Below are 15,682 nucleotides of genomic sequence, written 5' to 3' on the forward strand. Positions count from 1 at the left end.
GTTCTAACCCTAGTTACTGCTAATAAGCCTGTACCTTGGTTCTAACCCTGGGTATTGCTAATAAGCCAGTACCTTGGTTCTAACCCTAGGTATTGCTAATAAGCGAGTACCTTGGTTCTAACCCTAGGTATTGCTAATAAGCCAGTACCTTGGTTCTAACCCTAGGTACTGCTAATAAGCCTGTACCTTGGTTCTAACCCTAGGTACTGCTAATAAGCCAGTACCTTGGTTCTAACCCTAGGTACTGCTAATAAGCCAGTACCTTGGTTCTAACCCTAGGTACTGCTAATAAGCCAGTACCTTGGTTCTAACCCTAGGTACTGCTAATAAGCCAGTACCTTGGTTCTAACCCTGGGTATTGCTAATAGTCCTGTACCTTGGTTCTAACCCTAGGTATTGCTAATAAGCGAGTACCTTGGTTCTAACCCTAGGTACTGCTAATAAGCGAGTACCTTGGTTCTAATCCTAGGTACTGCTAATAGTCCTGTACCTTGTTTCTAACCCTGGGTATTTCTAATAAGCGAGTACCTTGGTTCTAACCCTAGGTATTTCTAATAAGCGAGTACCTTGGTTCTAACCCTAGGTACTGCTAATAGTCCTGTACCTTGGTTCTAACCCTAGGTATTGCTAATAAGCGAGTACCTTGGTTCTAACCCTAGGTATTGCTAATAAGCGAGTACCTTGGTTCTAACCCTAGGTATTGCTAATAAGCGAGTACCTTGGTTCTAACCCTATGTATTGCTAATAAGCGAGTACCTTGGTTCTAACCCTGGGTATTGCTAATAAGCCATCTTATTTCTGACAACTTTAGAACTCCTATCAAACCAAAATATGACCGGTTTATGACCTCCCAATAATAATAATGTAATAGGAGGTCCCCTTTCCTGTAACTGTGGTCTGTCTGGAGCATACTTTAGTCCGAGGTCCCTTTTCCTGTAACTGTGGTCTCTCTGGAGCATACTTTAGTCCGAGGTCCCTTTTCCTGTAACTGTGGTCTGTCTGGAGCATACTTTAGTCTGAGGTCCCTTTTCCTGTAACTGTGGTCTGTCTGGAGCATACTTTATCACCAGTCTGAGGTCCCTTTTCCTGTAACTGTGGTCTGGCTGGAGCATACTTTAGTCTGAGGTCCCTCTTCCTGTAACTGTGGTCTGTCTGGAGCATACTTTAGTCTGAGGTCCCTCTTCCTGTAACTGTGGTCTGTCTGGAGCCTACTTTAGTCTGAGGTCCCTTTTCCTGTAACTGTGGTCTGTCTGGAGCATACTTTAGTCTGAGGTCCCTCTTCCTGTAACTGTGGTCTGTCTGGAGCATACTTTATCACCAGTCTGAGGTCCCTCTTCCTGTAACTGTGGGTCGCAGACTGGTTGAGAAATGATTACAATAAAAGGGGAAAGCAGCACAATGTTACAATCTGTTGACTAAAATCATTTTGTTAAAAACTATTTTGAACCTGAATAAATACTGCACTTTGTAACAATGACCAACACAATTCCAGTCAAAAATATAAGATTGTCTGTAGCCTACCATTACTATATCCAACCCAACTCCTAATGTGGCCTGTTATTACAGCCATAGTAAGACAGGCTACGGAAACAAACTGCATTTTACACCTGCCTTTGGAGCTGAACTTCATTTGTGTTAGCAGCCAATATCAACGAGGGATACATCATGTCACGTCACTGGAGTCCAGAGCAGAAACAACTAGGGATATATCATGTCACGTCACTGGAGTCCAGAGCAGAAACAACTAGGGATATATCATGTCACGTCACTGGAGTCCAGAGCAGAAACAACTAGGGATATATCATGTCACATCACTGGAGTACAGAGCAGAAACAACTAGGGATATATCATGTCACGTCACTGGAGTACAGAGCAGAAACAACTAGGGATATATCATGTCACGTCACTGGAGTCCAGAGCAGAAACAACTAGGGATATATCATGTCACGTCACTGGAGTACAGAGCAGAAACAACTAGGGATATATCATGTCACGTCACTGGAGTCCAGAGCAGAAACAACTAGGGATATATCATGTCACATCACTGGAGTACAGAGCAGAAACAACTAGGGATATATCATGTCACGTCACTGGAGTCCAGAGCAGAAACAACTAGGGATATATCATGTCACATCTCTGGAGTCCAGAGCAGAAACAACTAGGGATATATCATGTCACATCACTGGAGTACAGAGCAGAAACAACTAGGGATATATCATGTCACATCTCTGGAGTCCAGAGCAGAAACAACGAGGGATATATCATGTCACATCACTGGAGTCCAGAGCAGAAACAACTTTTCTTCCTCACAAATATCTCAATAAATTCACCAGCATATGTTACATCTTCATCCCCATAATATTGAAGTCAGTGCGATGTTACAACTGTTTATCTTTAGACACATAGCCAGTAGCCACCCAAACTAGGTCTATCTGAAATATGACAACGATCCATACACTTCTCAGGTAGCCTCTTGTCCTAGCAATCATGAGTCAGTAGTAAAACTGTATTTAGTACTGAACTCTATGCTATATTGGATGATGAAAGTAGAGGCCTACTCTGTTTTTGTCAGACAAAAAAAGCTAAAGGACATTTAACAAGTTATTTCTTGTCACTAATCAGGATAATGGCGCTGGGCCTTTGCGTCCCAGTGCTAACGATTTGGATATTGACCGATAATCAAGGCGCGCAGCGCAACCTTCCGTTTCTGAAGCATAGATGAGGATTTAATGAAGACTTGCAAGCAATGGATTCAGAACAACGACTAAACAATGTATACAGAAAGCAATTGAGTGTGAAATTATGCCACCACCAAAAAGGGCACTTTAGAGACAGGAAGGGTAAAGGGCATGTGCTCTATACAGGTAGAGCCCTATCTGTGCATGTGCCAAAGAAAATGCAATATTTTAAGATGTGTCTTAAATAACGAATGCCATGAGAGCTGACGTCTGGTTTGAGTCATTTGGGAAGATGTTAGTCAAAATACATATTTTTTTGGGTCAAAATCAAGACTTATAAAACAAGATGATGTCATGACCAGAATATACCCAGAATAAGATGTCAAAAGGACTTTGTTTGTCCGCTGGGATAGCAACTAACCGCTACACACAGTCCACATTGTTGTCACCATATCAGCTAACGTCAAGTCAACACAGCTACTAGAACTAACGTGTTAGTAAACCCACTACAGTCATGCAGTACAGTTAGCAAGCAGTTTAGCAGTTACACCAGCTGAAATAAATGTATAAAACCACTTCGAATAGTTCCAGTGTTGGATAGCCAGCTAGGTAAGCATCACTCTCTGTCTGGCCGGGCAGGAAATGTATTGTTTCGTTCCCTATGGGAAACCAAAAACACATGTTCCCACAACTTCCAAGGAACTGAATGTGCTTGTTGGGTTCATTCTGTAAGTAGTAAATATAATTTGACAGCAACAGTAACCTCTTATCTCATCAATGGAAACGCATTGGAACTAAACCTGTATTTGGCACCTTTTATTTGTAAATGTCCCCTTAAATAATGCCACTTTAATAATGTTGACATATCTTGCATTACTCACCTCATACTGTATTTTATACCATCTATTGCATCTTGCCCATGCCGCTCTGTCATTGCTCATCCATATATTTACGGGCGGCAAGGTAGTGGTTAGAGCGTTGGACTAGTAACCAAAAGGTTGCAAGATCGAATCCCTGAACTGACAAGGTAAAAATGTGTCATTCTGCCCCTGAACAAGGCAGTTAACCCACTGTTCCTTCGCTGTCATTGAAAATAAGAATTTGTTCTTAACGGACTTGCCTAGTTAAATAAAGGTAAAATAAGTTTAGATATTCTTATTCCATTCCTTTACTTAGATTTGGGTGTATTGGGTAGTTGTTGTGGAATTGTTAGATATTACTTGTTAGATATTGCTGCACTGTCGGAACTAGAAGCACAAGCATTTTCGCTACACTCGCAATAAATATCTGCTAAACATGTGAATGTGACCAATAAAATTAGATTTGAATTTCTTTGGGTTTTTAAAAATTGTATTTTTTTTTATCTAGGAACCTTTAGCCACTACAGTACTAGTCATCAAAACTGTTGACATTAAAAACAGTCACTACCTCATGAATGTTCCATCAGTATTATTAAAACCCTCACTACCTCATGAATGTTCCATCAGTATTATTAAAACCCTCACTACCTCATGAATGTTCCATCAGTATTATTAAAACACTCACTACCTCATGTCCCATCAGTATTATTAAAACCCTCACTACCTCATGAATGTTCCCATCAGTATTATTAAAACCCTCACTACCTCATGAATGTTCCATCAGTATTATTAAAACCCTCACTACCTCATGAATGTTCCATCAGTATTATTAAAATCCTCCCTACCTCATGTTCCATCAGTATTATTAAAACACTCACTATCTCATGAATGTTCCATCAGTATTATTAAAACCCTCACTACCTCATGAATGTTCCATCAGTATTATTAAAATCCTCCCTACCTCATGTTCCATCAGTATTATTAAAACCCTCACTACCTCATGAATGTTCCCATCAGTATTATTAAAACCCTCACTACCTCATGAATGTTCCATCAGTATTATTAAAACACTCACTACCTCATGAATGTTCCATCAGTATTATTAAAACACTCACTACCTCATGAATGTTCCATCAGTATTATTCCACCATGTAAGATAATACAGGAGCTGATTGAAAAAAGGATCATGTAACATATGTTTATCTGAGTAAAAATTAATAATACGTTGTGTAGTAGATGTTCTGACTTCTCACTCATATTTTTTTTTTTTAACTAATCAATCAACACATGGTTTCCTTCGTAATTATTTACGTAATATTATTCTTTAATGAATTAAATGAAGAAAAAATAAACATTTTCCTCTACTGCTTTACCAACTCCAATCAACAGATGGCGATATGCGTATTTCATGTTGCTAGTGTGACGTATATTCTAGTGGACGGGATGCTTCTTCAACGAGAACAACACGGCTAGTGATTCAACCAGCTAACTGTTAGGTATCTTGCTAGCCAACATACAACCGGAACAAAATACATGTATGTCGTATCCACTAGTTACCCCTTCATTTTCATATTTATATTAGTGAACTAGCTGTCTGTGTGGTTAAGTTAGCAGTAGCCTAGTCGCTAATGATATTTAGCTAACGTTACCTCGCTAACAACCCCGACCATGAGCTCACTAAGCTACTCCCCTCCTTTTGAAGAAGAAGATGTCTGCCGGACAGAGAAAGAGAAAGAAGATGAGGCTGTAGAGGTTGAGGCTGTTACAGTGAAAGAAGAAGACGTTTTTGTGAAAGAGGAGGAGGATGTTACTGTGAAAGAAGAGGAGGATGTTACTGTGAAAGAAGAGGAGGAAGATAAAAATGACGATGCTGTGTTGGGCGTGGAAGAGGAGGAGATGACTATCACAGTGAAAGAAGAGGAAGACGTTTTTGAGGTGAAGGAGGGGGAGATTACTGTCACATTGGAGGAAGAGGAGGAGGTTGGAGATCTGATTAACACCCGTGAGTACTATCTATCAGTGACACAAACTCTGCAGTTGTTTAACTAGAAGTGTGGTTTTAAAGGGGCATTCTACTGACGTTCTACACTTAAATATGTTGTTCAGTACTGTAGTAATTGTTGAACTACACTGTAAGATGTGTGTAAGGTCCAGAGTAGGGCCATCACCAAAACGTGTATTAACACTGGATCAAATGCATCCAATGACATTGACTGAAATTAGGACTGTCTCTGACCAACAACAACAACATCTTGGTCGCCTGAAAATCCAATTGATTGGTCGAAATTTGTAAATGTGTATTTTTCCATATGTAGACACACCCTTAAACTACCTTTACCTTTAAACTTACGGTTTGATGAATTAAGACAAATGCCTCAAGAAGCCGCCTGAGATCTAGGTAACCTGACCCAACTTTTCTCATCCCTCTTTCTGCTGGCTTTCACAGATTCTGCCATTACTCTCCTAAAGTTGCCGGTAATACACGAGGAGTTGGCAACCTTTCTCGTGGAATGAGAAACGGCCATTTATCTTACCATTTCTACCGATCTGCGTGCCAGTTATGTTTTTTTTTATATGCACAGTTTCGTGGAACAGTTTCATTTAATTTATAATATATATAATATAATATATATAGTTAATCAAAATTCTACCCAAATATAAATGAAAACAATCAACCTAAAAGTAACTAAAATAGCCAACAAATAAAAACATTGCAGCCTGCAGGTAGAACAAATCCTGATTAATTATATATTTTTTAAAATCTTATAAATCACATTGGCTACACATGGCCTGTCTGCAACGAACTTGAAACATTGTTTAAACTATTAACTTGGGTCTGTCTGGAAGTTTGCTCTAGCAAGCTTGCAACATTGTGTAAACGATTCTGAGATTCTGATTCTGAGCCCCTCAGAGTTTCCAGCGCCAGAGTTCCACAGCTGTAAAGCTATTTACATAAGGGATAAGAAGCAGTGCTTGACTTGGGCAGGACATCATCGGACCCGAGTACCGGCACCTCAAATGTTCTACTGCTTGATCTCCTGTTCCTCTCATAGAATATTAGCTCTAAAGTATTGTGGAGCTCCTGCACCTACATATAAACAGTACCAGCACCCAAAATGAGTACCAGGAACCTATTTCAGTCCAAGTCAAACACTGATAAGAAGTAATCAGGTCTATTTTATGACGTTTCCACTGGATCAGAGCATTACATTTTTCCCTTTTCACGCTGAGTGGTTATCGAAAGGGAAAGAGCTTGAAAGATTTTTTTCAAATATATTGAGGAACTATTGTAACTCTCAATGGATGTAAAAAACAGACTTTGTTTGAGGTGAAGAAAACATTATTTTGAGAAGCTCCACAGGTCATTTGTGGTGGTGAGTTAAGACAATCTCAAATATTATCAGATCCAGGTAGTAGAGGTCGACTGATTAATCGGCATGGCCGATTTCAAGTTTTCATAACAATCGGTAATCAGCCTTTTTGGACGCCGATTACATTGCAACCCACGAGGAAACTGCGTGGCAGGCTGAACACCTGTTACGCGAGTGCAGCGTTAAAAGGACCTTATGGCTGCAAGGAGCCAAGGTAAATTGCTAGCTAGCATTAAACATATAAAAAAAATCAATCTTCACATAATCACTAGTTAACTACACATGGTTGATGATATTACTAGGTTAACTAGCTCAATGCGGTGCCTGTTAATTTGTCATCGAATCACAGCCTACTTCAACGCCAAACGGGTGATGATTTCACAAAAGCACATTCGCGAAAAAAGCACAATCATTTCACAAATGTACCTAATCATAAACATCAATGCCTTTCTTAAAATCAATACACAGAAGTATATATTTTCTTAAACCTGCATATTTAGTTAAAATAAATCCAGGTTATCAGGCAATATTAACCAGGGAAATTGTGTCACTTCTCTTGCGTTCAATGCAAGCAGAGTCAGGGTATATGCAACAGTTTGGGCCGCCTGGCTCGTTGCGAACTGTGTGAAGACCGTAATTAATTTGCCAGAATCTTATATAATTATTGCATAATATTGAAGGTTGTGCAATGTAACAGCAATATTTAGACGTAGGGTTGCCACCCGTTCGATAAAATACGGAATGGTTCCTTATTTCACTGAAAGTTTTCAAAATTTTCAAAATGATAGTTTACTGATTTGACCATATTAATGACCAAAGGCTCGTATTTCTACGTTGTTGTTTTTTATAATTAAGTCTATGATTTGATACAGCAGTCTAACTGAGCAGTGGTAGGCAGCAGCAGGCTTGTAAGCATTCATTCAAACAGCACTTTACTGCTTTTTGCCAGCAGCTCTTAGCAATGCTGAGATGCACAGCGCTGTTTATGACTTCAAGCCTATCGACTCCCGAGATTAGGCTGGCAATACTAAAGTGCCTATAAGAACATCCAATAGTCAAAGGTATATGAAATACAAATGGTATAGAGAGAAATAGTCGACGCGTCATAATTCCTAGAATAACTACAACCTAAAACTTCTTAACTGGGAATATTGAAGAACTGGGAATGTTGAACCACCAGCTTTCATATGTTCTCATGTTCTGAGCAAGGAACTGAAACGTTAGCTTTCTTACATGGCACATATTGCACTTTTACTTTCTTCTCCAACACTGTGTTTTTGCATTATTGAAACCAAATTGAACATGATTCATTATTTATTTGAGACTAAATAGATTTTATTTATGTATTATATTAAGTTAAAATAAGTGTTCATTCAGTATTGTTGTAATTGTCATTATATATATATATATATATATATATATATATATATATACCAATGATAACGGGAAGACTGGAATAATAATATTGGTTACTTTAACCAAAGTAACACATTTTGTAGATTAGAAGTGATAGGAATTAACAATAGATGTTCTGCTGGTGATACTTGTAATGAGGAATTGATAAACACTACAACTCAAACTATTCACAGAATGAAGTTATGAAACAATGTGCACAAATTGGCAGGAGAGAGTGCGTTCTGGAGAGAGAAGTGCATTGTGCGTCTGGGCTGCATGGTCAATCCTACGTCTGTATTGGCCATGCAGCGTTTTACGGTGATGCAGCCTCAGCAGAAGTCAGGGCATTCATACGTCTGTATTGACCATGCAGCCTCAGCAGAACTCGGGGCATTCATACGTCTGTATTGGCCATGCAGCGTTTTACGGTGATGCAGCCTCAGCAGAACTCGGGGCATTCATACGTCTGTATTGACCATGCAGCCTCAGCAGAAGTCAGGGCATTCATACGTCTGTATTGACCATGCAGCCTCAGCAGAAGTCAGGGCATTCATACGTCTGTATTGACCATGCAGCCTCAGCAGAAGTCAGGGCATTCATACGTCTGTATTGACCATGCAGCCTCAGCAGAAGTCAGGGCATTCATACGTCTGTATTGACCATGCAGCCTCAGCAGAACTCAGGGCATTCATACGTCTGTATTGACCATGCAGCCTCAGCAGAACTCAGGGCATTCATACGTCTGTATTGACCATGCAGCCTCAGCAGAACTCAGGGCATTCATACGTCTGTATTGACAATGCAGCCTCAGCAGAACTCAGGCATTCATACGTCTGTATTGACCATGCAGCCTCAGCAGAACTCAGGGCATTCATACGTCTGTATTGACCATGCAGCCTCAGCAGAAGTCAGGGCATTCATACGTCTGTATTGACCATGCAGAACTCGGGGCATTCATACTCCTTTGCTTCGCGGAGCAGTGCTGAGCTTTTGTGAAGGAAGTGAGTTTGTGTTTAAACAGGATGTGCCGCCCCCACCTACCGTCAACCAATCATGTCAATGCAGAGCTATACAGAGCCATGGCGATGCGGCACAGAGTTCGATTTGGCCTTCGGAGGCTCCATTATTGCGTCACACCCTCCATATGGAGCCACCAACCACATTTTCGGATCAAGCATAACATTTGCTTTTAGTCTAGGCCTCCGCAATGGATTAGTTCATTGAGATGGGCGCAAATATATACATGTGTGTTACTGCTTGACTAAAACCATCTCGGTCAACAAACAGCCTAACGACCAAAAACAGCCCTAACTGAAACACTGTAGTCCTCATTATCTATTATTATAGATATTATTATTATTATTATAGACTCTATTATTATAGACCTCTGCTCAGCCTGTAAACATGACATTATCTAGTATTATAGAGCTCTGCTCAGCCTGTAAACATGACATTATCTAGTATTATAGAGCTCTGCTCAGCCTGTAAACATGACATTATCTATTATTATAGAGCTCTGTTCAGCCTGTAAACATGACATTATCTAGTATTATAGAGCTCTGCTCAGCCTGTAAACATGACATTATCTATTATTATAGAGCTCTGTTCAGCCTGTAAACATGACATTATCTAGTATTATAGAGCTCTGCTCAGCCTGTAAACATGACATTATCTATTATTATAGAGCTCTGTTCAGCCTGTAAACATGACATTATCTAGTATTATAGAGCTCTGTTCAGCCTGTAAACATGACATTATCTAGTATTATAGACCTCTGCTCAGCCTGTAAATATGACATCTAGTATTATAGACCTCTGTTCAGCCTGTAAACATGACATTATCTATTATTATAGAGCTCTGGACAGCCTGTAGACATCACATTCCACGAGAGCCAGATTACAGCGGTCTGCTCAACCTCTGCAGATCCTCTCAAGCTCTGTCAGGTTAGATAGGGAGCGTCGCTGCACAGCTATTTTCAGGTCTCTCCAGAGATGTTCGATCGGTTTCAAGTCCGGGCTCCGGCTGGGCCACTCAAGGACATCCAGAGACTTGTCCCGAAGCCACTCCTGCGTTGTCTTGGCTGTGTGCTTAGGGTCGTTGTCCTGTTGGAAGGTGAAAGAGTCTGAGATCCTTATCAAGGATCTCTCTCTGTAATTTTCTCTGCTCATCTTTCCCTCGATCCTGACTAGTCTCCCAGTCCCTGCTGCTGCACAACATCGCCACAGCATGGTGGCGCCACCACTGTGCTTCACACTAGGGATTGTTGTGGACGTTCTTATATAGGACACTAGAAGTCAATCTTAAATGAATCACTCTTTATTGTCAGCGAGTTGGAGAGGTCGTAGATACCGGTCTGAAGTGAGCTGTGAATGGGCCTTCCTTACATAGAGCCTTATATACTGATATCTAAACCTACATAAACACATGTGACTGGCTCTGTCTATCTTAACTTAAAGAACATAGGATGAAACAGACAACCCCCCCCCCCCCAACAAGGAACTGTTAAGGCCAGAGTATTTAGGTCTGCCCTCCTCTCAGGAGGGTGGCACAGTGTTACAACCTTGCAGAAGAGTCATTTCAGTCTCTCTGCAGTCTTCCTGTGCACATCTTTGTTTAATAAAACGATACAGAAGTTGTTCAGCTAATCTCTTGCATCCATCATAGCCTGAAGGAAGGGAGGGGCAGTTCCCCCCTTACTGCTCCGTAACCAAGCACCAGGGTCTTGAAGATGATTATTTATTGAGGGGATCTAGTCTAGATTAAACCTTGTAGAAAGACAGTTGTATCATGTAGAGGTTTCATTTAGATCTCTCCGTTTAACCAAATACTCTGTTTGTCTTCAGCAGGTGAAAGATCAGACTCCCACAACAGGAAGAGTCCTTCAGACCCAGAGAAGACCAAACCCTCAAAACCACACCACTGCTCCCAGTGTGGAAAGAGTTTTACCTGGTTAGGGAATCTGAAATCACATAAGCGCACACACACAGGAGATAAGCCTTTCAACTGCTCCCAGTGCGGAAAAAGTTTTACCCAGTTAGGGAACTTGAAATCACATGAGATGACACACACAGGAGAGAAACCTTTCCACTGCTCCCAGTGTGGAAAGGGGTTTAGACACGCAGGGAACCTGAAAGTGCATGAAAGACGACACACTGGAGAGAAGCCATATAAATGCTCAAAGTGTGAAATTAAATTTTCCTCATCCGGGGACCTGAGAAAACATGAGAGAACACACTCTATAAAGAGGCCTTTCCAATGCTCTCAGTGTGGAAAGAGTTTTACCCAGTTAGGGAATCTACAAAAGCATGAGAGAACGCACACAGGGAAGAAACCCTACCATTGCTCCGACTGTGGAAAGAGATTTACCCAGATAGGGGACCTGAAATCACATGAACTGACACACACAGGAGATAAGCCTTTCCAATGCTCCCAGTGTGGAAAAAGTTTCCCCCGGTTAGGGAACTTGAAAATGCATGAGAGAATACACACAGGAGAGAAGCCTTTCCATTGCTTCCTGTGTGGAAATAGTTTTACAGAGCTAGGGACACTGAAAAAGCATGAGAGAATACACACAGGTGAGAAGCCTTTCCAATGTTCCCAATGTGGAAAGAGTTTTACCCAGTTAGCGAACATGAAAAGGCATGAAGGAACACACACTGTAGAGAAGCCATATCAATGTTCCCAGTGTGAAAATACATTTTCCTCATCAGGGGACCTGAAAACACATGAGATGACACACTTAGTAGAGAGGCCTTTCCAATGTTCTCAGTGTGGAAAGAGTTTTACCCTGTTAGGGAATCTACAAACGCATGAAAGAACACACACAGGAGCGAAGCACTACTGCTGCTCAGACTGTGGAAAGAGTTTTACCTGGTTAGGGAATCTGAAGTCACATGAGCGCACACACACAGGAGATAAACCTTTCCACTGCTCCCAGTGTGGAAAAGGTTTTACCCAGTTAGGGAACCTGAAGACACATGAAATGACACACACAGGAGAGAAGCCTTTCCACTGCTCCCAGTGTGGAAAGGGGTTTAGACATGCAGGGAACATGAAAGTGCATGAAAGAATACACACTGGAGAGAAGCCATATCAATGCTCCCAGTGTGAAATGAGATTTTTCTCATCAGGGGACCTGAAAAAACATGAGAGAACACACTCGGTAGATAGGCCTTTCCAATGCTCCCATTGTGGAAAGAGTTTTACCCAGTTAAGGAATCTACAATCACATGAGAGAATGCACACAGGGGAGAAGCCCCACCACTGCTCAGACTGTGGAAAAAGATTTACCCAGATTGGGGACCTGAAATCACATGAGCTGACACACACAGGAGATAAGCCTTTCCATTGCTCCCTGTGTGGAAAAAGTTTCCCCCGGTTAGGAAACTTGAAAATGCATGAGAGAATACACACAGGAGAGAAGCCTTTCCACTGCTTCCTGTGCGGAAAGAGTTTTACAGAGTTAGGGACACTGAAAAAGCACGAGAGGACTCACACAGGAGAGAAGCCTTTCCAATGCTCCCAATGTGAAAAGCGTTTTACCCAGTTAGCGAACATGAAAAGGCATGAAGGAACACACACTGGAGAGAAGCCATATCGATGCCCCCAGTGTGAAAATACATTTTCCTCATTAGGGGACCTGAAAGCACATGAGAGAACACACTTAGTAGAAAGGCCTTCCCAATGCTCTCAGTGTGGAAAAAGTTTTCCCCGGTTAGGGAACTTGAAAATGCATGAAAGAATGCACACAGGAGAGAAGCCTTTCCAATGCTCCCATTGTGGAATTTTTTTTGCCCGGTCAGGGACATTGAAAATGCATGAGAGATTACACACAGGAGAGAAGCCTTTCCAATGCTCCCTGTGTGGAAAGAGTTTTACAGAGTTAGGGACACTGAAAAAGCATGAGAGGACACACACAGGAGATAAGCCTTTCCAATGCTCCCAATGTGGAAAGAGTTTTACCCAGTTAGCGAACATGAAAAGGCACGAAGGAACACACACAGGATAGAAGCCGTTCCAATAATGTCAGTGTGGAAAGACATTTTCCCGGTCAGAGGACCTGAAATCACATGAGAGAATAGCGAGGCTGTGGTTCTGACTTTTTCTGATATTGTTCTGATATTTTTTTACTAATGAATTGTGCTTTGGTTTATGCAACATCAAATCATATTGTATGTATGAAAGCTTCCTCTAAAATAGGCCTAACTTTTAGTTTTTGTTTATTCTTCTCAAGTCATGATCACATCTAAAATCAGAATATATATTTTTGTATGTGTATTTTGATTGTGAATTTTGATTGATTGTATACAATTCTAGTGTTGGATATTGGTATTTCAAAATAGATTAATAAAATGAGCATTTCTAACCTTGAAACCTCTTGAATTTGATACGATTTGGATATGACTAAAGACATTTGATTGGATATATTTTTGGGATGTTGCTAATTGAATTTGATTGGATACGTAATTTGGATATTGCAAAATGTAAATGATTAAATTACAGTGCCTTCGAAAAGTATTCAGACCATTTGACATTTTGTTATGTTACAGCCTTCAGAAGTCAACACACAATACCCCATAATGACAAAGCAAAAACAGGTTTTTGGAATTTGTAGTAATTTTATTGAAAATAAAAAAACAAATACCTTTTTAACATAAGTATTCAGACCATTTGCTATGAGACTTGAAATTGATCTCAGATGCATCCTGTTTCCATTGATCATTCTTGAGATGTTTCTAGAACATGATTGGAGTCCACCTGTGGTAGATTCTATTGATTGGACATGATTTGGAAAGGCACACACCAGTCTCTGTAAGGTCCCACAGTTGACAATGCATGTCAGAGTAAAAACCAAGCCATGAGGTCGAGGGAATTGTCCGTAGAGAGCTGAGACAGGATTGTGTCGAGGCACAGATCTGGGGAAGGGTACCAAAACATATCTACATCATTGAAGGTCCCCAAGAACACAGTGGCCTCCATCATTCTTCAATGGAAGAAGACTCTTCCTAGAGCTGGCTGCCCGGCCAAGTTGAGAAATCGGGGGAGAAGGGCCTTGGTCAGGGAGGTGACCAAGAACCTGATGGTCACGCTGACAGAGCTCTATAGTTCCTCTGTGGAGATGCGAGAAACTTCTAGAAGGACAACCATCTCTGCAGCACTCCACCAATCAGACTATTATGGTAGAGTGGCCAGACGTAAGCCACTCCTCAGTAAAAGGCACATTAAATCCCTCATGGAGATTGCCTAAAGACTCTCAGACCATGAGAAACAAGTTTCTCTGGTCTGATGAAACCAAGATTGAACTCTTTGGCCTGAATGCAAAGCATCACATTTGGAGGAAACCTGGCACCATCCTTACGGTGAAGTATGGTGTTGGCGGCATCATGCTGTAGGTATGATTTTCAGCAGAAGGGAGTGGTAGAGATGCTCTGAATGATCGGCTATGAAAAGCCAACTGACATTTACTCCTGAGGTGCTGACCTGTTGCACCCTCGACAACCACTATTATTTGACCCTGCTGGTCATCTATGAACATTTGAACATCTTGGCCATGTTCTGTTATAATCTCCACCCGGCACAGCCAGAAGAGGACTGGCACCCCTCAGCCTGGTTCCTCTCTAGGTTTCTTCCTAGGTTCTGGCCTTTCTAGGGAGTTTTTCCTAACCACTGTGCTTCTACACCTGCATTGCTCGCTGTTTGGGGTTTTAGGCTGGGTTTCTGTACAGCACTTTGAGATATCAGCTGATGTAAGAAGGGCTTTATAAACATATTTGATTTGATTTGAGACTAGTCAGGATTGAGGTAAAGATGATCGGAGCAAAGTACAGAAAGATCCTTGATGAAAACCTGCTCCAGAGCGCTCAGGACCTCAGACTTGGGTGAAGATTCACCGTCCAACAGGACAACGACCCTAAGCACACAGCAAAGACAATGCAGGAGTGGCTTCGGGACAAGTCTCTGAATGTCTTTGAGTGGTCCAGACAGAGCCCGGACTTGAACCCGATCGAACATCTCTGGAGAGACCTGAAAATAGCTGTGTGGTGATGCTCCCCATCCAACATGACAGAGAAGATCTGCAGAAAAGAATGGGAGAGACTCCCCAAATACAGGCGTGACAAGCTTGTAGCGTCCTACCCAAGAAGACTCGAGGCTGTAAACGCTGCCAAATGTGCTTCAACAAAGTACTGAGTAAAGGGTCTGAATACTTATGTAAATGTGATATTTCTGTTTTTTTATTTTATAAATTAGCAAGAAAATAATCTAAACATTTTTTGCTTTGTCATTATGGGATATTGTGTGTAGATTGTTACGGGGGAAAAACATGTAAATAAATGTTAGAATACGGCTGTAATGTAACAAAACACGGAAAAGGTCTAGG

At 41.2% G+C, this 15,682-nt stretch overlaps 1 protein-coding gene across 2 annotated transcripts; it reads left to right on the forward strand.

Moving 5' to 3' along the window:
• Positions 1-4,970: 4,970 nt before the first annotated feature.
• Positions 4,971-13,677, forward strand: LOC110495014 (uncharacterized). 2 transcript variants are annotated; one of them, XM_021570362.3, is made up of 2 exons: positions 4,971-5,540; positions 11,148-13,677. In XM_021570362.3, exons 1-2 carry the CDS (start codon positions 5,207-5,209, stop codon positions 13,310-13,312), a joined length of 2,499 nt encoding a protein of 832 aa, XP_021426037.3. In that variant the 5' UTR covers positions 4,971-5,206; the 3' UTR covers positions 13,313-13,677. The 2 variants fall into 2 exon arrangements, with proteins under 2 accessions (XP_021426037.3, XP_036804470.2); XM_036948575.2 differs by having other exon boundaries at positions 11,151-13,677.
• Positions 13,678-15,682: the final 2,005 nt, after the last annotated feature.

Source organism: Oncorhynchus mykiss, chromosome 13, assembly GCF_057628025.1.
Source record: "Oncorhynchus mykiss isolate SJ-2025 chromosome 13, ASM5762802v1, whole genome shotgun sequence".
Classification (NCBI taxonomy): domain Eukaryota; kingdom Metazoa; phylum Chordata; class Actinopteri; order Salmoniformes; family Salmonidae; genus Oncorhynchus; species Oncorhynchus mykiss.